General features: G+C 39.6%; 1 protein-coding gene across 3 annotated transcripts in view; it reads right to left on the minus strand.

Moving 5' to 3' along the window:
- Positions 1-777: 777 nt before the first annotated feature.
- LOC136864358 (uncharacterized) overlaps positions 778-23,985 on the minus strand; it is a 333,471-nt gene continuing 310,263 nt past the window's right edge. For all 3 annotated transcript variants that reach the window (XM_067141257.2, XM_067141256.2, XM_067141255.2), the window contains exons 12-13: positions 21,140-21,607; positions 778-1,506 (exon numbers count right to left, since the gene is read on the minus strand). In XM_067141257.2, the coding sequence (XP_066997358.2) occupies positions 1,079-1,506; positions 21,140-21,607 (896 nt within the window). In that variant the 3' untranslated portion in view covers positions 778-1,078. The remainder of the gene's footprint in view (positions 1,507-21,139; positions 21,608-23,985) is intronic.

The raw sequence follows: 23,985 nt of genomic DNA on the forward strand, positions 1-23,985 counted from the left end.
GTTTGGATAGGTAAAGCCCATATACTTCCCAGGAATATAAAATGAGGTCCTTGGCTAGCTTTCAGTTGGACTGTCCCAGTCTAAAGCAAAGATCGCATACTAAAACATATTTTTACATGTTGGAACAAAAACAGAGTGGATTTCTTAATGAAATGTCTGTCAGATATTTTAAACAAAACTGGCCAAAATAAATACTCATTCCAACAAAGGTTTTTGTACCATATATAAAACAGTTACTTTTATGATGTAAATATATTCAATTATAAGTTAATTCCAGACATACATTTTGGTGACAGAACAGGAGAGTAAGAAAGGCTATTTTCAACTCAGAGAAATTTAATTTCCATAACCATGACTCTTACACATAAATTTATTTTTTGAAGTGAATTTATTAAGCATTTGACACATTACATTAATGGCTGTTTAGAAGAATTAGGTGATTTCAAGTATATATACCATCGAAGAGTTCTGGGAGCCACTGTTGAGTGTCAATTAACAGTTATGTTAATAATATTCTACATATATTTTGAGAGTTTTAGAAATTATAGTGGATATAACTGTTTAAGAGTCACAAAAAGTAAGTAAACTGAAGTAAAAACTATCTGCATGGAGAAGGAATCGACACTAAATATCAAAGGAAAGGGCATCAAAAAGGTTTTTTCTTATACAATATATCACAATTTTATGGTTTCATAGTACACCATTTTTAAAACAACTCCATTCATAGTGCTTGTAGCAATGGAAGGAAAGGTGGGGAGAGAAAAAAATTACAGAAAATAAGATTAACGAGATGAATTTATTTGGACTGTTCAAAGTAGGGAATATCATGATTGTTAAACATTTCGAATTTGTCAATTTCATTTATAAAACTCGTACATTATATTGCTGTACACATGTACACCAGCTTTTCTTCTCCACACTGTCACATATAGGTTATCCAAACCACCTTATGTGCCCCATACAGACGAAAAACTGAAATTACACTGTTACTGAAAATAATGGTTTTGTGATAATTAAAGTAAACCTGTGTTCTTTATAAAGCATGGAGATTTCATGTAAAACAAAAACAATTTTAATACTAACTTCCAATTTTGGTCATTTCTTGAGTCAAAGGCACCGTTGCCTTACTTTGAACTGTGGCAGTAGTTTGTTGTGTTGAATTCATCCGCAATGTGAATCCAGGGGGAGGAGGGGCTATAGAGTTTGATGCAGAATTATGATTCTGTACACTCCATTCTGAGTTTGCTAAGTTTTGACTATTTGCACCATATAAAAGGCAATTCTCTCCATTAAGTGAACGCAGCCACTGAGTTGTAGTCTGAATATGCAAGTACTGTGAGCTAAGCGCTTGATGATTTAAATGCGAGTTAGAATTATGCAAAATGATTGGATGCTGAACTGGAGCCACTGTCGCTGTGGAAGCCAGGAAATTGTGAGGACGAGATGAAGACATTATTGCTGGATCCAAGGCTGTCCAATCTGAGCATGGACCTACGCTGCTCCAAGCTGAAACAGATGTACATTAGGTCAGTTAATTCAGAAAAAATACAGTGTGTCCAAAAAAGTTACTCTACAGTGCAGTGCAGAGAAAATGTAGGTTTCATCTGTCCACATACATTAATAGTGAGAACATTCGTGTCTGGAGCAATGACAACCATCACAAAATGCCTTTACACAATCAGAAGATTGAGGTATGGTGTGTATTAACAAGGGGAGGCTATGGCGCATGGGTGACTAATTTGATTTATTTTTGGTACATGTGTAGGGCATGTCCAGGAGTATAACAGGTGCAAGTAGTAAGTTTCCAAGAAATTAGTTAATGAAAAATTGCAGTGTGCTTATGTGCAAGCTATGTTTGCAAAGAAGACAATGAGCTCGTGGCGTAGCGGCAAGGGCAGGGCACCGCTTCGCAAGCACTGGATCGAATCCCGCCGATGGACGATTTAAAAAAATATTTCACATTTTTCACAAATCATCTTCTTTGACATTCATTTTCAAATCAATTCCAATAAATTATATTTTTAGTGGGAAAAGGGTTCTGGAAAAATCGTATAGGAGTAAACAATTTCTTTCAATTACATACGCTCTATGTTATCTGCATTGCAAATATTATTATTATAATACAAGTTTGTGCGTATTTTGTTATATGTATACTTTTATACGTAAAAGGCACTGTTTGTTCCTTTCATCACTTCTGTCAAATATCAATGACAGGACATCGTTCATGAGCGTCAATGAAGTTTGCTTTGCGATATATGTATTAAAAAACCCTGCAAATGCAAACATATAGCACTTATCACTTGTGCAAGATGCCGCAATAATTATTGTTTCCCCTGCTTTTATGACCAATATCATCCCACTTCGTGCAGTACTTCGTCGTGCGAACAGCACGATAGTGAATAAAAAAATAGGGTAGAATAAGTTGTACAAAATAATGGGAATAAAAGTATTAATTTTTTAAAGAGCTCCTGTACGATTTTTTCAGAAACCTTTTCCCTGCTAAAAAAAAGAATTTATTGGAATTGATTTGAAAATGAACACTATTGAAGACACCATAGATGTGAGAGATGTGAAATATTTTAAAAAACAGTCCATCGGCGGGATTCAATCTGGCGATCCCGCGCTTACGGAGTGGAGCTCTTGCCGCTGCACCACGAGCTCGTTGTCTTCATAGCAAACATATCTTGCACATAAGCGCACTGCAATTTTTCATTAATTAATTTCTCGGAAACGGCTAAGAATTGCGACTTACTACTTGCACCTCTTATACACCTGGTCATCCCCTACATGTGTACCAGAGGTGGATCGAATATGTCACTCATGCGCCAAAGCCTTCCCCTGTAAGTCGGCAGCGTGTCATTGGGCCGTTTTCTTACATGACACCAACGCAGAACATTACCACACTGAAATTTTGGAACTTTTCAAGAGCTCAACGAGTTGAGATTCACGAGGACTGGTTCCGTCCTTCAGAAAGTGTTGAACAATATTCAGTGTCGTGTACAGACATGGCCGCAGGAGGGCATTTCCAATATCTTTTGTAGGAAAAACTGCACTGCTGTACGTACTACTTCACATTTACCATACTTTTAGGACACCCTGTTGAAATAATTTCTCATATTTATATGCAAATACTAAAAGATGACATATGATGTAAACTTGAAACCACTTGAATGAAATGACGAATTTAAAAAACAAACCATATTTACTATAAATTACAAGGTCTAGTACTTGCCCAGACTGCATTCTATAATAATAATAATAATAATAATAATAATAATAATAATAATAATAATAATAATAATAATAATAATAATAATAATAATGCCTTCAAATGCTAATGATTTAAAAGACACCAGAGCACTGGAGTTCTTTAACATGACAATAAGTCAGCTGATGAATGTGTCTGACTGTGCTACTTAGCTGGTCTGCATTTTATTCTACAGTGATGCCGAAAGTTCTGCCAAGATGGTGGGTGACTAGTGTGTTGAGCGAGTAATATCGCTCTGTAAACATCCTTCTCGTTTTGCATAATAAGTTGCAGAAAGTTTCTGATCTGTGCATAGTTGTGGTACATAAATAAGATAAGCTTCAGTTTTACACTCCTGCAACGGCTCTGAAAGAAACAACTAGGAAAATAAGTGAATTTGAAGAGGTGACGAAGGACAATCAAGCTTGCTTGGACTCCGCTGTAAGTGCTGCCAACCCTCCGACTGTGCTTCAATGCCGGACGGCAATTTCCAGGCATTCAAGTCGCAAGTAACAACAGCAGTCGGTGACCTGAAGAAACAACTAAGCGTGACCGAGGACAAAATTAAAAAACAGGATGAGGCAGAGCAATATAGTCGCCGCAATTACCTACTGCTAGACGGCGTCCCGGAAGAACCATCTGAAGATGTCTGTAAACAAGTCTCTGGACATAATCAAAAGTTAATTTTTGATTGAGCTCTCAATGAGCGACGTTGACCGCTGTTACCGACTGGGGCGCCGAAGCCGGACATCTGCACAAGTGGTTGCGCAAGGAAATCATCCGATTATAATCAAATTCCTGCGCTATAACGATCGAGATTGTGTGTGGTGCGCCAAGCGTGCGCTGAAGGGGAGCGGACTTCTTCACACAGAGGCCCTCACAAGTGTGAGGAAAACTATATTAAACTGTGCCAGGGGCTTTTGGGAGTGGGAGTGTGTGTGTGTGTGTGTGTGTGTGTGTGCGCGCGCGTGTGCGCATAGTAGTGGATGTATTCAGTGCTGTTCTCGGGTAAGCTCATCTTATTTCATTAACCTACTATTAGTTTTTCCTGTTATGTTGGTAGACGAATCCATCCCCTGTGTCAACAACCCACATTCCTTGCCTTGCCTCGCCTCTTAACCCAACCCTCACCCCTCCCATACCCTGAGGCAACGGGATCCATGCTGAGGCGACAGCTGATGAATCACCCGAGAGCTTTCTCCTGTTGTTACCTAAATTCACTGTACATTGCAGCTCACCTGGAAGAACTACAGGCTATTTTCGAAATTAATAAGGTGCACTGTATTGGCCTATCAGAAAGCTGGTTACGTGGAAATTTGCTGCCTTGTTCTGTAAATCTCGATGGATACTCGCTCTTACGACATGACCACACTGATAGATGAGGTGGTGGAGTAGCCTTATACTACAGGAATGATTTAAAATGGAGGATTATCTGCACATCAGACCCCAGCCTTCCCCCTGTGACCTGGGTATGTGTGTTGAACTTGACTGTAATAAGAAATCAATAGGAATTGTATAATAAGCCACCTAATATGAGACAAATGAAGGACTTCGAAGCAGCATTAACAGATCTTATTTCGGTCTACGAAGATGTCATAGTCATGGGTGACTTTAATACCGACTTGTTAAAACCAACTAGTGAATCGGATAAAATGTGTCGCATATTCCATGCTCTGAACATGGAAATCCTACCACTTAATGCTATGAACCACGTCAACTACCCTAACCACTTGACTCGCACATTAATTAACCTTATAATTGCAAACCAACCCCAGAAAGCCATTAAGCACGAACAGATCCCAGCTCCTGGGATTTCAACTAACGACTTACTGTACTTATGTTACTTTATCCGAGGACTGAAGTATCAAGCACGCTGCATTATTTTAAGAGACATAAAACATATTGAATTAGATGACCTATGCAATGATGCATATAACTTACCGCGGGATGACATACGTAATCTTCATGACATGGACTCAAAAGTTAACAGATTCAACTCATTAGTGCTGAACTTGTATGACAAACATGCTCCGGAGAGGCAGGTAAGATTTACCCGCCCCGCTTCCCCCGGCTAACGTCCGAGATAAGATCTGCTATGGCAAGCCGTGACCGTTGGTACAGACAATGTGACAAAGAAGACTGAGTAATACAGGACACTGAGAAACAAAGTTAAACAGCTAATTAGAAATGGTAAATGCCATTACTTTCAACGGTTAGTGGGAAATAATAATTTGAACCAAACCTGGAAGAAGCTACGATCTTTGGGCATAGGCAAAGCCGTAGAAGAGCACATTCCCACCATATCTCCAGATACGTTAAAAGATTACTTTTCTCAGCCCAAAGTCGGACCAGTTCCATTACCGACTAAACCCACAAACTCCGCACCCTGTTCCGAGCGTGACCTGTTCTCTTTCTGCACTGTTAGCGCAAATGATGTTAAATATGTGCTTCCGATGCGACAGGTAATGACGGTATCTTTATAAAAATTAATTAAAAACATCATTGGGGACTGCCTGACCAATGTAGTATTCCCTAAAGTTTGGAAAGACGCACTAATAAGCCCAATCCCGAAAAACACTACCTTGGTTTCTCCATCAGATTCATCCCTGTGTCCATCCTACCACCCTCGTAAAAGCACTCAAATGTCTGATTCATGCACAAATCACTGTATACCTGACCCAGAATTCCCTCCTTGATCCTTTTCAATCCAGCTTTAAAAAAGGACATAGTACCGTGACAGCATTACTGCAAAAGAGAGGTAACTTAAAGGGTCCACCATTTCAATACAAATGAATGTTATAATGGTTAAGTTACAACATATATACTTGTATGTATTTACTTGTACTTTCATTTGTATTGAAAAGGTGGACCCTCTAAGTTACCTCTCTTACGTTCTCAGTTCAATACGGATATAAGATGAAAGTCTTACCAACGATATGTGACTGTAGCAACACTACTAGACCTAAGCAGCGCCTTTGACATAGTTAGCTCTGGGTTACTACTGCTGAAACTTCGTAGTCTCAACTTTAATGGGACATCTCTTAAATTTTGCCATTAATGCTTTCACGGCCCATACTTATAGACATGATATTATATAGGCTTTTGGGCTTGTGCCGTGTCAAAATAAGGTGAAATTCTTGACGTTTCGCAGAAAACTGTGCTCTGCGTCCTCAGAAGAATTCTCGACTGTCCACGAGAAAGGCTTCTTAAACAATGACACGTTTGAATTTGGAATGTTATAATAGAAGTATAAATGGAAATGGTACGTTCATTCACCACCAGATGGTCTCCAGGACGTGGCACAACACTAGCGCTCGAAGCGGAAGCTGACTGAACTATCCCAATCAGACTAAGCGGTTCACATAACACGGCACAAGCCCAAAAGCCTATATAATATCTCTTAAATTTTTTAGCTCCTACCTCACTGACCATCGGCAACGAGTATCAGTGGGAACAATGTACCCAGGATGGCATAACAAGTCAATAGGTGTCCCGCAGGGGCCGGTTTTGGGTCTGTAAATGACATAGGGGATGCATTGAAATATAGCAAGTACCACATCTATGCAGATGATCTTCAGATTCCAGTGGCGGCTCGTGGCTGTAAAGTATGGTGAAGAGCTATTACCCGTTCGGTTTCGAGCGACAGATTTAGGAACTTCTTTCTTTCTTAATCTGCTTACCCTCCAGGCTTGGTTTTTCCATCGGACTCAGTGAGGGATTTCACCTCTACCGCCTCAAGGACAGTGTCCTGGAGCTTCAGACTCTGGGTCAGGGGATACAACAGGGGAGGATGACCAGTACCTCGCCCAGGCGGCCTCACCTGCTATGCTGAACAGGGGCCTTGGTGGGGGATGGGAAGATTGGAAGGGATTGACAAGGAAGAGGGAAGGAAGCGGCCGTGGCCTTAAGTTAGGTACCATCCTGGCATTTACCTGGAGAAGTGGGAAACCACGGAAAACTACTTCCAGGATGGCTGAGGTGGGAATCGAGCCCACCTCTACTCAGTTGATCTCCCGAGGCTGAGTGGACCCCGTTCCAGCCCTCGTACCACTTTTCAAATTTTGTGGCAGAGCCGGGAATCGAACCCGGGCCTCCGGGGTGGCAGCTAATCACACTAACCACTACACCACAGAGGACAAGATTTAGGAACTACGTTTTGTTTTTGGTTGTTTTGTACTCGTACCTCATACTTGTGACTGGCGGAGGGTCCAACACGTGACCACGATTTATTGAATTTAATGTTTCGTCATGACCACAAAAAGCTAGTTCTTGCTTACTTAAATAGAGCACTGCATCAATTACCAACTGAAGGAAAAGCCTATTTAAATGTACATTTTCACTGAACTGTACAATTACAATATACAGTCTGGCATTTTCCTTCAGGATATCAGAGATCTTATTTTGGTTTGTTTCCAATGTCTTGAAATCTAGCTGCCGTATTTTATGTTCTGCAGAGTCCGAATGCTTATGTGAAGAACATGTTATGTTGAAAAGGGCTGAAAATCCTTCTTTATTCCAAACGTTATTTTTATTGATAAAAAGCAAGCAGGCCCAACAAAACAACTTTTGTAGAGCTGGAGAGGAGCACAACCATGGAAATTCCTTAAACCATGATCGTTTGAAACTAAGATGGTAAGATTTACTGGAATGTTTCACTTCTTTTGTAGCACAAATTTGCAGTGATTCAGTAGGGCGATCAAAACGTAGAACTTCGTTCTGATCTTCGTTTCTCCAACGTGAAAATGGTGCTTATAATAAAATGCACACTATGTCATAAATAGGATACATATTTAAATAAAACAGCACAACACTACGAATGAACCACGATGCGTAAGAACTCGTACTTCACACACGATGACGCAGGGAAGACGAAACATTCCGCTATTCCGACAACTTCACTAGCACATTCCGCTATGTGGAAAGGACGTGGGTGACATCACGGTTGTCATGGCAACCGCCAAGGCCAAGCGCTAGGAGGGGGCACTTGGGAGGTAGAGGCAGCTGCGGAATCTCTCGCCTTCACTCAGTCTCACGCGCCGTACTGTGGCCGACAGCCGGCGCTTTCGTGAGTTCCCCTGGTTCTCATCAGGTGATGAGGTGCTCCAAACGCCGTACAATAAAACATTTTCTTTCCGTAAAACCAACAAATGTCATAAGAAAAATAAATTTAAGTAATTCATTATGGTAAAAATAAGTGGTGAAGTGGCACTTCACCTACTCCACCTGAAAAGTAGGTAACTTAGGTATTATAATGACTGAGACACTAAATTGGATTCGTTATCACTAGACCTGGGATTTTAAGGCAAATGCCTATTTCGTTCCTTGCAAAATAACATGATTTTTTAAAAATATGTTGACGTTTTATGATAAATCCCTTACATTAATAGAGTTTTATAGTGCCCTAAAATGCCTATTTGGACCTTTAGAGCCTATTTTACTATTTCAGTGCCTAAAATTGCCTATTTTCTACATTTAAAATAAAATTCAATTTCTGTAATTTTTACAATCACACAATGGACATCCCTGGAACGAGCAGAACAGCAAAGGGTGGGTTTTTCACAGAAATGTGCTCTTCCCAGACAACTGTCACGAAAGGAATGCTGACTGAAGGGTGGAGGTGGAGGATTAGCTCAGAAGAACAACGAGCAGGTAGTAAAGGATGTACTGTGTCGAGTGACGGGGTGAGGGGGAGGATTATCTAGGAAGAACAACGAGCAGGTAGTAAGAAGGGACATACTGTGTCAAGTCGCCAGTGAAAGAACATCTGTTTAAGTGAATATAGTTCATCATACCTAAAACGAAATCATCTAAGAGTGCGCTTATACAACAATGGCGTGTACAATTTCCAGGGATGATTTTCTGCCAGTACTGCAATAAACAGGTATGTGCATATATCTTAAATTTCATATTAATCTAAAACTAAGGTTTCGATATTGGTTCTTCTAATTAATTGTAGAGACCTAATCCAGGCGACCTGGGTTCGATTTCCAGTACCGGCAGTAATTTAGAAATCTATGAGGTCTGGAACGGTGTTGTCCCAGCATCGTGAGGACAATTGAGGAGCTACATGGGGCAGGGGTCGCGGAGGCAAGGCAATACGGCTGAGGGATGTATCGTGCTGACCACACGCCACCCAATATCTGCAGGCCATGAGCTGGGCAGCAACCGTTATTGAAAGCCAAGGTCCTTCGTGGGCTGGTGTTCTTGTTCTTAGTTAACTTTAGAGTAATAATAGCTTCATTTAAATAGTTTAAAATTACAAATTTTATTCAATAGCTCACCTTTTCTATTCCTCATCTTAGTCTCTAATTGACATCACTTTATTGTGTTTTAGATTTCACATGAGAACATGCAACATGCAGATACTGCCAGTCACAAAGCGAAAGCAGCCATGAAAAGTAACATTAGACAGACTCTGCTCACACGAACTATATCTCCTACAACCCATAATGGTTTCTATGCTGATATGTGTAGAGCCCTACTTGTAGCAAATATCCCCTGGAATGCTGTGCTTCATCCGGTTTTCAGAGATTTTTTTACAGAAATACACTAAGCAGCACATCCCATTCAGCATCTACATTAAAGAAAAACTGCCTACTTGGATATTTGTTACAATGAGGTCATTTTGTCGATCAGGGAGGATATTGGGGAGTCTTCCATATGGTTGTGTGTGGACGAAACCACCGACTCTGTGGGCAGGTACATTGCTAACCTTATAGTAGGAAAACTGGAACCCCATCAGGCATCTACCGCTCACCTTCTTTGCTCTAAACAGCTTGAGAAAGTCAATAGTGAAAGCATTGCATACTTCATCAACAAGGGGTTGCAATTGTTGTATCCTGGGAGTGTCGATGATTCTAAAGTCCTTCTCCTTGTCTCCGATGCTGCTTTCTACATGATTGCCACTGCGCCTCTCCTCAAAACTTTCTATCCTTCTTTAATTCATGTTACTTGCATGGCCCATGCTTTGCATTGACTCGCAGAAACAGTTAGGGCGGAGTTTCCTGCAGTAAATACTCTCATTTCAACAATGAAGAAAGTGTTCTGTAAGGCTCCATCAAGAATAGCTATCTTTTGAGAGAAACTACCCTCTATTCCCCTTCCACCACAGCCAATCATCACCCGTTGGGGCACCTGGATGAAAGCTGCCCTGTATTATGCAGAACATCTTGAGGAAATCATGACTGTGATAGACACTTGCCTTTTTTTTTTTTTTTGTTAGTTGCTTTACGTCGCACCGACACAGATAGGTCTTATGGCGACGATGGGACAGGAAAGGGCTAGGAGTGGGAAGGAAGCGGCCGTGGCCTTAATTAAGGTACAGCCCCAGCATTTGCCTGGTGTGAAAATGGGAAACCACGGAAAACCATTTTCAGGGCTGCCGACAGTGGGGTTCGAACCTACTATCTCCCGAATACTGGATACTGGCCACACTTAAGCGACTGTAGCTATCGAGCTCGGTACACTTGCCTTTAATGGACAACTCTGCGTATGTGTCGTCTGTCAAAGAGCTGTTAAATGATTGTTCCAGTGTTCAGAGACACATTGCGTATATTCGGGCAAATTTTTCATTTCTTCCAGTCACCATTACAAAAATGGAGGGATAAGGAAACAGTCTCAAACAGCAATTTTCTGTAACTGAGGAAGCTGAGAATAACATACAAAGTGCTAGGGGCAAGGTAGGGGATAAAATAAGAGACAAGTGATCTAGTGTACTGCAGAAGAACCCAGGTTATTGAGTGCTGAAAAGGGTTCATCAGGTAATGGCTGGGGAAAAGGTAGACTTACCAAGTGAAATTGAACTGAAAAATGTAGGTAAATTTTCCTATGCCCTTCTAACATCTGGGAGTGTGGAGCGCTCTTTTGCTGCTTTCAAAATTATTTTAACAGACAAAAGACACAGCCTGACTGTGGAAAATTTGGAGAAGATTGTTATGTACTTTAAAGCAAACTACGAATGAAAGTACTGTAGGAATGTTCCACACAAATGTCCGGCTCCATGGCTAAGTGGTTAGTATGCTGGCCTTTGGCCACAGGGGTCCTGGGTTCGATTCCCGGCAGGGTCGGGAATTTCAACCTTAATTGGTTAATTTCGCTGGCACTGGGGCTGGGTGTATGTGCTGTCTTCATCATCATTTCATCATCACGATGCCTACGGGAGTCAAATCAAAAGACCTGCCCCTGGCGAGCCAAACTTGTCCTCCGACACTCCCGGCACTAAAAGCCATACGCCATTTCATTTCATTTCCTCACAAATAATAAACACATACTCCATTCGTGTTTACACCGTTATTGGATGCCTACAGTGCTGTAATTGTGTACAGTGGTTTTAGTATTAAGGTTTTAGATCAGTACTGATAATGATATTTCATATAATCCATAACTTTTTTTGACACATGACTTTTTTATATTGTTTTTGATAAATGTCTTTTTTATTCTGTCTTCATTTTGCAGTTATTTCAGTTAAGAATAGGGATACCACGTTTGTTAAAATAAAAAAGTATCACGTTACAGTTTAAGTGTATATTGTAATAATTTAAAGTCTATTTCGTGCCTATCCAAACATTTTTAAAACATATTTTAGGTACCTATTTTCTCTTTTAAAAGCCTATTTACTCATTTTAAAAGCCTATTTTAGGCACCTAAAACTAATTTTTTGAGATCCTAAAATCCCAGGTCTAGTTATCACTTATATCCACAAGACATAGATGTAGCCATTGACAGAGTAAATTTTGACTTACGACGACTGAATAACTATGCCAAAAATAACAGCTTGTTAATAAATCCTAACAAAACTCTGACTATAATATTTGGTACTGGTACCAAAAGAAACCTTAACTTGTTAAAAAGTAGACATGTATCCCCAATTATTTTAAATAATGTCATGCCCTATTGCACGTCAGTAAAAAACTTAGGTGTTATAATGACTGAGACACTAAATTGGACTGAACAAGTAATAAATACATGCCATAAAGTGCAGAAAACCCTTTTTCCTCTCAAACGCTACTCTATTTCCAAAACATCTTAAAATACAACTGGTAAAACCCCTAATCTTACCAATTCTAGACTACCGCGACACTGTATTTACGGACATCTCTCAAGACAGTAACAAGATGCTCAAACGGAGTTTAAACACCAGTTATCATGGCTTCGTGTTCATGAGCATCACAGTCTCCACATGTTGTCCCTTCCGCATGGAGTTCTAAACTCAGGTGTACCAAATTATCTCTCCATCAAACATTAATTACCTCTCCTATCATAACCACGATACATGATCTGGCTCCTGTTTAACAATATTTCTCAGTCACTCCAGGACTTCAAACCGCTCCTTTGTAGTCACCGCCACTAGGCTGTGGAATTTTTTTTTTTTTTTGCTAGTTGCTTTACGTCGCACCGACACAGATAGGTCTTATGGCGATGATGGGACAGGGAAGGGCTAGGAGAGGGAAGGAAGCGGCCGTGGCCTTAATTAAGGTATAGCCCCAGCATTTGCCTGGTGTGAAAATGAGAAACCACGGAAAACCATTTTCAGGGCTGTCGACAGTGGGGTTCGAACCTACTATCTCCCGAATACTGGATCCTGGCCGCACTTCAGCGACTGCAGCTATCGAGCTCGGTAGGCTGTGGAATACCCTCCCTGCTACCATTAGGGATTTGTGTTCTCATAGAAAATTTAAGATGGATTGCCAAAATCACTTCCTGAATACTTCTAGCCAACTTGTTCGATGTGTGAAGTGTGAGAGTGCGTGAATGAGCTTATTTTCATAAAAATTAAAAATGTATTTACTAGTTATAAGTTTTTAGTGTTTTTCTTTCTTTTATTATTACTAGTGTTAGTTTTATAATTATTATCATGTTCATTTATATTGTCATGTTGTGCATTCTATAATTATTTCTTTCAAATGCAGTGCTATAGTTCTGTTTGTTGAAGATATACCTATATCAGTGAAAGTCATTAAATACAGTAGAGATTTGACTAGAATCAGTAATCAACATATCATTCACTCTCAATTGTACTTCTTCATTATTGCTGTTATTAGTTGTTAAAATGTTATTAATAACGTTACAATGATTATTTGCACTGTTTAACCCTCGGGACGTCGCGCGAGTCAGTGTAACGTCAGTCGTCGCGTGCGGTGGAAAAGACCGCGCAAGAATTCCATATTGTTTTTGTATTTCAATTTGCTATTTATTTTTGTTATGTTGCTGTATTTTTGGTTTACTCTCTATTTTCATCATTAAAAATACAAATATTATTTATTGATATTTAAATAGTGCTTTAAAATAATACAATAACTAACATTATGTTCTACTTAACACACATCAAAAAACATTGAAATGGGAAGAACATAGATGCACCAAATTCACAAAATTAAAATTGTAAAAAAAGTATAGTACAATGTACGAGTAATTTACAACTATCAGTAAAAATATGTACAAAACAAAGTTACAGCCATATAAATAACGTATACAGTCCAATAGTAAGAGCAGGCTACAACAGAGAGAAAGGTAACAGCAATTAGAGATTTACTGTTCACTAGAGACAACTTATTTATCATTCTTCATTATATTCGTGAGCTGACTGTATCCTTAGATAATAAAATGGTCATCTTCATTTTCTTCATCTTCATCTGCTGTCCCCATACTGCAGGCTTGACAGGTGAAGACAGTGTGCTCCCGGCATATGTACAGAGAGCAGTTAGCACACACAGTCGTTTTTCTGTTCTTTGTTCTGTCACAAAGGCACATCTCCCAGGTTTTTGATTATTCCTCTCAGGCCTTTCTTCTTCTCTTCCTGTCCCAAGAATATCCCATTGTCTCAGCTTAATTCGTCGGGGAATATTTTCAAGAGAGGAGCGATACCGCAAGTAATCGTGGCATAGCTCAGTTGCTAGTGTCTTCAGAAATGAACGACGGCTCATGTCAACTTTGTTTTGTAGTATTATGAAACTGTTGATGCCACCTATGTTGAAGAGAGTGAAAATCAGAGTCCATCGTCTGCTCGTTCGTGACACTGTATAAGATGCTTTCAGTTTATCAACGACATCCACTCCCCCTTTGGTTAGGTTATAAAAGGTCAATATTTCAGGTTTCTCTGCCTCACCCGATTCCTCATCAATGTCATTGCTGTTGTGCATAGTCGATAACAACAACACTACATGATTTTTCTTGGGAACATACGACAACAACGTGGACACATTTCCAAAGTCAATTGGGGAAGGCAATCCACTAGAACACTGCAGTACCCCCAACTCTTGACCATGAAGCTTGCTCATGCTTTGCCCCTGAAGCTCATTCACCACCTCATCTGTAGTTTCATTCTCTTCCTTGCATAACATGATAGGAAACTTTTCCAAGAAAAAATGAATGGAAGAAAATCGTGCATCTTCAATTTTGTCTAACCTAGCAATTTGAGCATGCTTCAACACATCATCCTCGAGTGAAAACCTGTAGATGATGTAGTCACAGGCAGTACAAAAGTAGTTTCTCACTGATGAAAAGAAAAGGGATCCTGGAGAACATTCACTATGTTCGAAGTCTGAATGCCAGTAACTAACTCATCATCACTTCTTTGATTTCGAATAAAGTTGTACTCAACTTCAAGCAATGAGGAGCTTTTGACAATTTTGGGCTTAAACTTGGTGAACAACTGCTTTAGCAAATCCATTAGACGTTCTAATAAAAAGTGAACTTGTGGGGAAGAAGTCTGAAGCGCAACATTAAATTTGTCAAACACAGGAATAGTCACATGAAAGAAAGTGCAAAAGGCCTGGTACAAGTTTGAGGATAGGAACATAAACAATTTTTCCTCACGTGTTGTAGCAGAAGTCTTACTTTTTAGGATGGGTTTGTCACATTTGGAAGAATAGCATATTCTTTTAGGGGAATGCGTAGTGGCAGAATCAAGAATTCTCTTCTTCTGATACTCTTTGGATCCACTTCGTTCAAAACTAGGTATTCTGAAAGATGTCAAGCTTGTGGAAATGTTTTGGGAAGGTACATAATATTACTTCCTCCTTGAAGTAAGAAAGAAGCGGATCCCACTGGTCCAATAGTCTATCCAAACATCTGCCTAAAGATAACAACCTAGCACATACATGCTTTAGAATTTTCTTTGCCTCTTTATTGTCCAAGTTCTGCAATTTCTGAAGGCATTCTTTCCTTTTGACACTCTTCTCCAAGAAATAAAATATATCAACAAGGATCTCATCCACTTTAAGTAGTAACCTTCTAGCACCTTTTTCAGCTGCTAGATTAATCAGGTGGCAAATGACACCTATGATGGCAGTACCTGGTTGAACTTCTTTCAGAATTGCTGAAACCCCATTTTTGTGTCCCAGCATAACAGGAGCATTGTCGGAGCAGAAAGCCACCCCGTTTTCAATTGGTATGTTATGAGAATTCAGCTGGGGTAACATCAGGTTACCTATGTTTCGCCCTGACGCTGGTATGGATAGCACAGTGCTCACTACTTTTTCCTGTGGAATATCATAGAATGTAACAACAATAGGATGAAACTTGACATTCATATCACTGCTTCCATCCATTGCCAAAGAAAATGGTCCGTTCTGAAGGCACTTAACTTCAGATGATTCATTTATTGCCACTTTATTTACAATGCATGTAGTTTTTGTGCGACCACAGCTGTATTTCTTTGCAACTTCTGATATGGGAAACATCTTAAATAAAGCATCAGCATGATCAGCCGCACTTAAGGACACATTGTGTTCCACCAAAAAGGAAGTAGACACACACTCGGCCCTAATTAAGTCAGTGTCAACATTTCCAGACTTGACAAAAAAAGTGTTGATTTTCTTGTTATCTCCTTTCGATTTAACGTAACTTAAGTGTTTACCGCACTTCGCACAATTACTTAAATCGTTTCTTATACGTGCAATATTAATATCACACCCACATACCGTGCAAAAGGCAAATTTTTCTCCCTTTCTTGATTTTAGTATGCACGAACAATCAACAGAATATGATTCTTTAAATGTCTGGAAGTACTGTTTCTTGTTGGATTTATTAATGATAATCTACAATAGGAATATAGTGTATGAAAATGTCCGAGAACAAATGTCTCTAAATCTATTGAAACATCGAAAGGAACCTGGATCACTGAACGTCAAATAAAATTATAACACACACTCAAGGCAGTCAAACACTTCATTAAAACATGTCAAAGACACAAAGTCTTAAACCATTAAATGAACACAACGCCAACCTAGTGAACAAAGAATATGCACATGGTAAAAAACATACACACACGTGGAACAAATATAATTCTTCATCTTCTTCTTCTTTATAATTTAATGGGCTTCGCACAAACTCCCTTGTAAAATACAGAAAGTGAGGTCTGTCTGTATTTGGATAAGGGTAGAATTAATTTTTAGACAGGTTCAGAATTCTAAAAGAAAAACAGATTGCATAAAGTGATACTGTGTAGTAAAAAGAGCAAAAAAATGTCTATGGCCCGGTTGTATAAAGACATCTGACTGGAGATCAATTAAGAACTTAGTTCTGAAAATGAACTGAGATTACGACTTCATCGCGTTGTATAAAACTGAACTCGGTTTACACAGTTCAAAAAAGTGGACGTGGCAACACCGCAAAACAAATGAAATATGAAATAGCTCGGCCCTTTGGATAATACATAAATGGCGGGATTGACCTGGCCGTGACTGTAAACAAATGAAATACGAAACTGCCGTGACTGTCGAAGATGGAGAAGAAGATAATAATGAAATCTCGCGAAGTAAACATGGAAGGAAATTCAAAGGAGCGTTCTGCGAATTTCACACCGAAATAAAAGGACGATCTGGTGGATACTGTACTATCAAGGTACAAACATATAATAGAAAATAAAAGAACCGATATGGTGACATCAAAGTTGAAAACCATTTGAAAACTTCTTGTAGCATAAAACAATACACATGGGTGACAGGGGATAATTTCTTTGAGTAGGTTTTTGTAGTGTGTCCCTTAACTTCAGTTCCAGTCGTTCCTCAACATCTTTCGAGAAACGAAATCTCATTTTGAACATTTGATCACTCATTTCAATCATCGAATTCCGTCTGTACCGAAAGACCCGAGGAGCTCATCGTAAAATCAACTCTTCTTCATCAGACGAAAAGTCGGAATAATCTGACATCCCTGCTAAATAAAAAATATATATATATTACACAGTTGTTTTGTTTTGTAAACTTGAAACATAATTTAAAATAATTCATTATTGAAGCAGTATCATAAAACTAAGTAACAACAACGTGTTGGTATGGCAGTAGGCTATTGTTTATATGATATTCACATAACCTCACTTCTGAAAAAATCGAGCGATCTTTAGCAATATCATTTAACTACTAGCATTCAAGATATTTATAACTCATCTCGATATTATTAAGGTGCGGTATTCTTACGCAGATACGATAGAAGGAAACACTTCTCAAGTCTTCAGGGCTAGTTCAATGTTTAATATGAATGATAATGATCTAAGTTCAAGGAGATTAACCGACGAATATTCACCAGTCAAATCTGAACTTAGATCGAGACGAGATGATCTTAGATTAGCGTTTATACAACGGAAAATCGAAGTTCAACTTGACTGGCAGCCATTTTTCCTCGTTAAACTCAGATCAAATGTTTTATACAACCGGGCCTATGAGGAACAATGTATAATGATAAGGAAAACAAACATATTTTGGTAATGAAAAATGCAATCGGAGACACTTGTAAAAGTTAAAGAGGTATAACTTCAAATGAGAAGCAGATAAAATAACTGCACATAGGGGAAAGAAATGTGCTCAAAAATATAATTCCAATATTTAAAAGGAAATCATAAAAGGGTCTAGATAGCCTAGGTCAGACAGCATTTAAATGCATTTTGGATTAATTGGGTGAAATCACTGTAGATCCAGGAGTGATGCTGGGCATAAAGAAGGAATATTTAGAAATAATAGGAAACCTGAATCACAGAATTCACTGGATTAAGAACAATGCAGGTCATAAAATCACGCTTGAAGAAAAGAAGATAATTGTAAAAGAAAAGCCGTGTCATACTGTATAATAGAAAAAAAAAAGTGGAATTTGATAACTGTTTTCAAATATATAGGCAAGACTTGGTTATCTAAGCAACAGGATTTGCATGGGATATGGGTAAGGAACCCTCTGACTGGATAAAAATGGACATGATAGCAAAATGGCATGGGCACCAACTTCTCACCAAGGTGATTGTGGTTCAAATCCTGGCAATTTCTTGACTACTTTTTGTTCACATGAACTAGCCACCAGAAAAAATGCTTAGCTTAACTAATGAATATATGCTCAAAGAATAATTAAAATGGCAGGATACTATTGTATCTGCACAGATGGAGCCGCTTCCATAGCAGGCCGAGTTAAATGATTTATATCTTAAGTATACAAAGTAAATTCTAATATTTGATGTGACCACTATGCCATTCTCAGCAAGTATTTGCCACCTTCTCTGAATGAACAAACTACATTTTTACTACAAAGAGATGTACAGTGGAAGTTGTGATGGAAGTTTTGAATTTATCTTTTTGCTAGGGGTTTAATGCCACACTAGTACAGGTTTTTGTAATACTGGGATGGGAAACTAGCAGCTGTGGCATTTCTTTGGTGTGAAAATGACAAACCTATTTCCTGAATGCAAGCTTACAGCTGCGTAATTACATGGAGTTATTTGAAGGCAATGAATGCAAATCAAGATTCGTATATCCTTCAGATATCGAAGTTCAGTTGAATGAGCTGAAATGAAAAATCAAAGGTAAGAACAAAAATATTTTGAGTAGTGTGGATATGATGCAAGACTTGTGAATAAACAAGATTTTGGAATAAAAAAATATTTGCTGTTGATAATAAAGCAGTGATGGACCTCACAGAAGTAATTCAAGACTTACTTAAGAGGGAGTGTTGAAAATTTTAACAGAGTTTGTGATCTATTCATTGTGAATTCAAAAATAGAACACTGCAATTAAAAACTTCTTGAAGAGACTTTAAAAACCTTTTGTTTGAAAATACGGAATGAATACCCAGCAATTTCCAAAATGGCAATTAATATGTTATTTTCTATTATGACTGGTTATACAGCTATCCAAACATCAAATTTAATGGATAAAATCAACAATATATATTCCCCATGATATGATATTGTATTAACAAATTTATTTCTAAGCTGATCTCAAAATGCATCTACCGAGAACAACATGCTTATACTTTTCAAGCAATGTCCAAAGCATCATAGAGAGATAAAATAGTAACATGTGAAGTAACATGCACGATGAGTAATTACTTTTGCATGAAGGTTACTTCAATAATGTTGTTAAGTTTGAACATTTATGTTGAAATGTAAAGCATATCATTTTAAGTACACTGACTGACAGTGACAATGCAACACCAAGGAGGAGTGGTTCGAAAGGGATGAAAGTTGGGGAAAAAACAGAGACGGCACGGATGAATAATTGATGTTTATTTCAAACCGATATGCAGGTTACACAATGCGCACGGCATCGACTCAGTAGGATGTAGGACCACCGCGAGCGGCGATGCACGCAGAAACACGTCGAGGTACAGAGTCAATAAGAGTGCGGATGGTGTCCTGAGGGATGGTTCTCCATTCTCTGTCAACCATTTGCCACAGTTGGTCGTCCGTACGAGGCTGGGGCAGAGTTTGCAAACGGCGTCCAATGAGATCCCACACGTGTTCGATTGGTGAGAGATCCGGAGAGTACGCTGGCCACGGAAGCATCTGTACACCTCGTAGAGCCTGTTGAGAGATGCGAGCAGTGTGTGGGCGGGCATTATCCTGCTGAAACAGAGCATTGGGCAGCCCCTGAAGGTACGGGAGTGCCACCGGCCGCAGCACATGCTGCACGTAGCGGTGGGCATTTAACGTGCCTTGAATACGCACTAGAGGTGACGTGGAATCATACGCAATAGCGCCCCAAAGTTACTGCCGGATTTGACCTTTCTTCACGCCGACGCCACACTCGTCTGCGGTGACTATCACTGACAGAACAGAAGCGTGACTCATCGGAGAACACGACGTTCCGCCATTCCCTCATCCAAGTCGCTCTAGCCCGGCACCATGCCAGGCGTGCACGTCTATGCTGTGGAGTCAATGGTAGTCTTCTGAGCGGACGCTGGGAGTGCAGGCCTCCTTCAATCAATCAACGGGAAATTGTTCTGGTCGATATTGGAACAGCCAGGGTGTCTTGCACTTGCTGAAGAATGGCGGTTGACGTGGCGTGCGGGGCTGCCACCGCTTGGCGGCGGATGCGCCGATCCTCGCGTGCTGACGTCACTCGGGCTGTGCCTGGACCCCTCGCACGTGCCACATGTCCCTGCGCCAACCATCTTCGCCACAGGCGCTGCACCGTGGACACATCCCTATGGGTATCGGCTGCGATTTGACGAAGCGACCAACCTGCCCTTCTCAGCCCGATCACCATACCCCTCGTAAAGTCGTCTGTCTGCTGGAAATGCCTCCGTTGACGGCGGCCTGGCATTCTTAGCTATACACGTGTCCTGTGGCACACGATAACACGTTCTACAATGACTGTCGGCTGAGAAATCACGGTACGAAGTGGGCCATTCGCCAACGCCGTGTCCCATTTATCGTTCGCTACGTGCGCAGCACAGCGGCGCATTTCACATCAAGAGCATACCTCAGTGACGTCAGTCTACCCTGCAATTGGCATAAAGTTCTGACCACTCCTTCTTGGTGTTGCATTTGCTCTGTCAGTCAGTGTACATAAATATGGGCCTACATTTGACAAGCTGAGTGAAAAATGGCAAAAGGTTTGCAGAAGATACAACACAAGTGAATAACAGTAATTAAAAAAGAAATCCTTATGAACATACAATGCTACTTACTCTTTTGCGAATTTGACTGCACAGATGGATGTGACTGGGTGCTAAATGAGATGTTCTGACTGCATGGAGGAGGAGATGGAGTGTTTCTTCCTGAGAATGCCACAGACACTGGGCTCTGTCTTTCACTGCCATTGTCGTTCAAATTTGGAAGCAGTGATCTCAGATTTTCCGACCATTCTTTCACAGTAAAAGTCTCTGCACCAGTCTTGAGGAGTGACGAAGTACTGTTAATTACACTGCCATTCTGCAGACTATATGTATTAGCCAACTGACCAGCAGTACTTCCATGAACATGAGTGTGGGGGAATAAAATGGAGGATGAACTCACACTTGCTTGGCTACTTAACGGAGTAGAATGAGCAATATTGTTTGTTACATTATTTAAAGGTTGTGGCAAGGGGGATGATGTGCCATTATTAGAGGAACTGGTGGTATTACTCAATCCCATAAATGGAAGAATTTTGCTACCTGGAAAGAAAAACAGAGAGATAATATACATATATTTTAAACAGATAGCTGTATTACAGTGAGACATAGACATTTCTTACATGAAATCTCTTACTGGAAGAGTTTAATAAACAGCATAAAGCCTTTTCTGAAGGTGGAGAGTACAGAAGGGTTCGTCCTCTTTATTACAAAATTCAACAAATATGTATATACTGTTCTCAAACCGCTAGGTTTTGAACAGCCTATATGTTATTAACCATACAATGGTATTTTACCTACAAGGGAAGTATCAAAAGTTACGTTGGAACCCACCTCTCATTTTGATGGTTGATTCCACATGGTGTAAGATGATCACATGCAGAAATTGAACTTCCACTTTGAAGTAGAAGACAGTCAAAATCTAATCCAAACTACACAAACTATATGAGACTGCAACTGGTTGGATTAGACGACCTGAGCTGCTGGCTGGCTGCCAGTAGCGGGGAGAGATAAGCTAGAGAGTCAGTTCTATCATATCAGTTTAACAGGAAGTAATATAGCTATTTTGAGGGTTGTTTAAAATAAAAGAGAACAGTCACAACATATTCCTTACAGGATAGGTCTTAAATACTATTCACGTATTACAGCTGGCATTGAATTATTTTCTCAATAAAGGTTCCACGGGAAAAATAAATTCAAAAGAAGAAATGGGTCCGTTTAAATTTGATTTAATTGACAATCAAACTGGTGTTGACTGTTTTACAGAAACGTCTCTTGATATTTGAACAGGAATGATAGTGGCAGCTGCAGTGGTTTTGATCGTGAAACTCTTTCTCCGATCACAAGCTAAGGTGAAGGATCAGGTACGAGACTCCAACATGAATCCGCGGAATCGAGTGATGCAACAAGTGTGTGTCTGTGTAAGTCATCAATTTCCAGCTATTTTCCTAGTCTAGGTAAGAAAACTAAAGGATCCACTATCAGCAATGCTTATAAGGAAAAAAGCTGGGAAGTTCTGGATTAATGACAGTATCATGAAGTGACAGTCATTTACAAATGTTCAGGTCTCTTTCGCTTGGTTACAAAGGAACATTACATGTGGAAGAAGCAGGTGGAAAGTCAGTTGCGAAATCATACTGGAAGAAAAAAAACAAACAAACAACAGTTATATGAGAAGTTTTATTCTTGCTTTCACGAAAAGAATGTTAGTGATGAAGACTTGAGTCTGTGGGCTGTGGAAATTTTGCAAGGACTTCTGCCTATAAAGAGAGATTTCTGCACGTCCCATGAATGGATTGATTAAAGAAAAACACAGAATTTTTTTTTGCTAGTGGCTTTATGTCGCACCGACACAGATAGGTCTTATGGCGACAATGGGATAGGAAAGGCCTAGGAGTTGGAAGAAAGCGGCCGTGGCCTTAATTAAGGTACAGCCCCAGCCTTTGCCTTGTGTGAAAATGGGAAACCATGGCTGCCGACAGCGGGATTCGAACCCACTATCTCCCGGATGCAAGCTCACAGCTGCGCGCCCCTAATCACACGGCCAACTTGCCCGGTAAACACAGAATTAAGAGCAGGATGATTAATAAATTTGTTTCATTATACCATGTATACGAAGATGCAGAAATTGAAAAAGCAGTGGAGGAATTTGTGAACACAAATGAAGGGCAATTTATTAATTATAAATCATCTTCAATTTACACAAGGACCAGAATGGATATGAGCAAAAAATGTACTGTAAATGGACCAAATCTTCTGCTGGTGAACTCCCCCACCACCACACAACCTATTAGTGCACTAACTCACTCATATACAGTACTATAATATCTCTGATCAGCAAAATTACTTATTTATATATTTATTTACCACACAATCTATTAGTGCACCAACTCATTCATATACAGTACAATAATACATACTATCAGCAAAGCAGCTCGATTTGTTCGGGGCTATTTCCAACAAAAGAGTAGCGCTACAAAAATGTTGCAAAGTTTGGGCTGGGAAGACTTGGGAGAAAGGAGACGAGCTGCTCAACTAAGTGGTATGTTACATGTTATAAATCTCATTTTTGGTCCGTATTGAAAATTTATAATTCAAAAACATGTCCCATTTAACCGATAGTATGTTTATGTAACCACTATAAATTGAAATTAATGTACCGAATAGGTGGATTAAAGATCGCCTTTATTGTTTTTGAACTTTAAGTGGTATGTTCCGAGCTGTCAGTGGAGAGATGGTGTGGGAGGACCTCAGTAGATGAATAAGTTTGAGTGGTGTCTTTAAAAGTATGAAATATCACAATATGAAGATAAAGTTGGAATTCAAGAGGACAAATTGGGGCAAATATTTGTTTATAGGAAGGGGAGTTAGGGACTGGAATAACTTACCAAAGGAGATGTTCAATAAATTTCCAATTTCTT

This window comes from Anabrus simplex, chromosome 2 (assembly GCF_040414725.1).
Source record: "Anabrus simplex isolate iqAnaSimp1 chromosome 2, ASM4041472v1, whole genome shotgun sequence".
In the NCBI taxonomy this organism is placed as follows: Eukaryota; Metazoa; Arthropoda; class Insecta; order Orthoptera; family Tettigoniidae; genus Anabrus; species Anabrus simplex.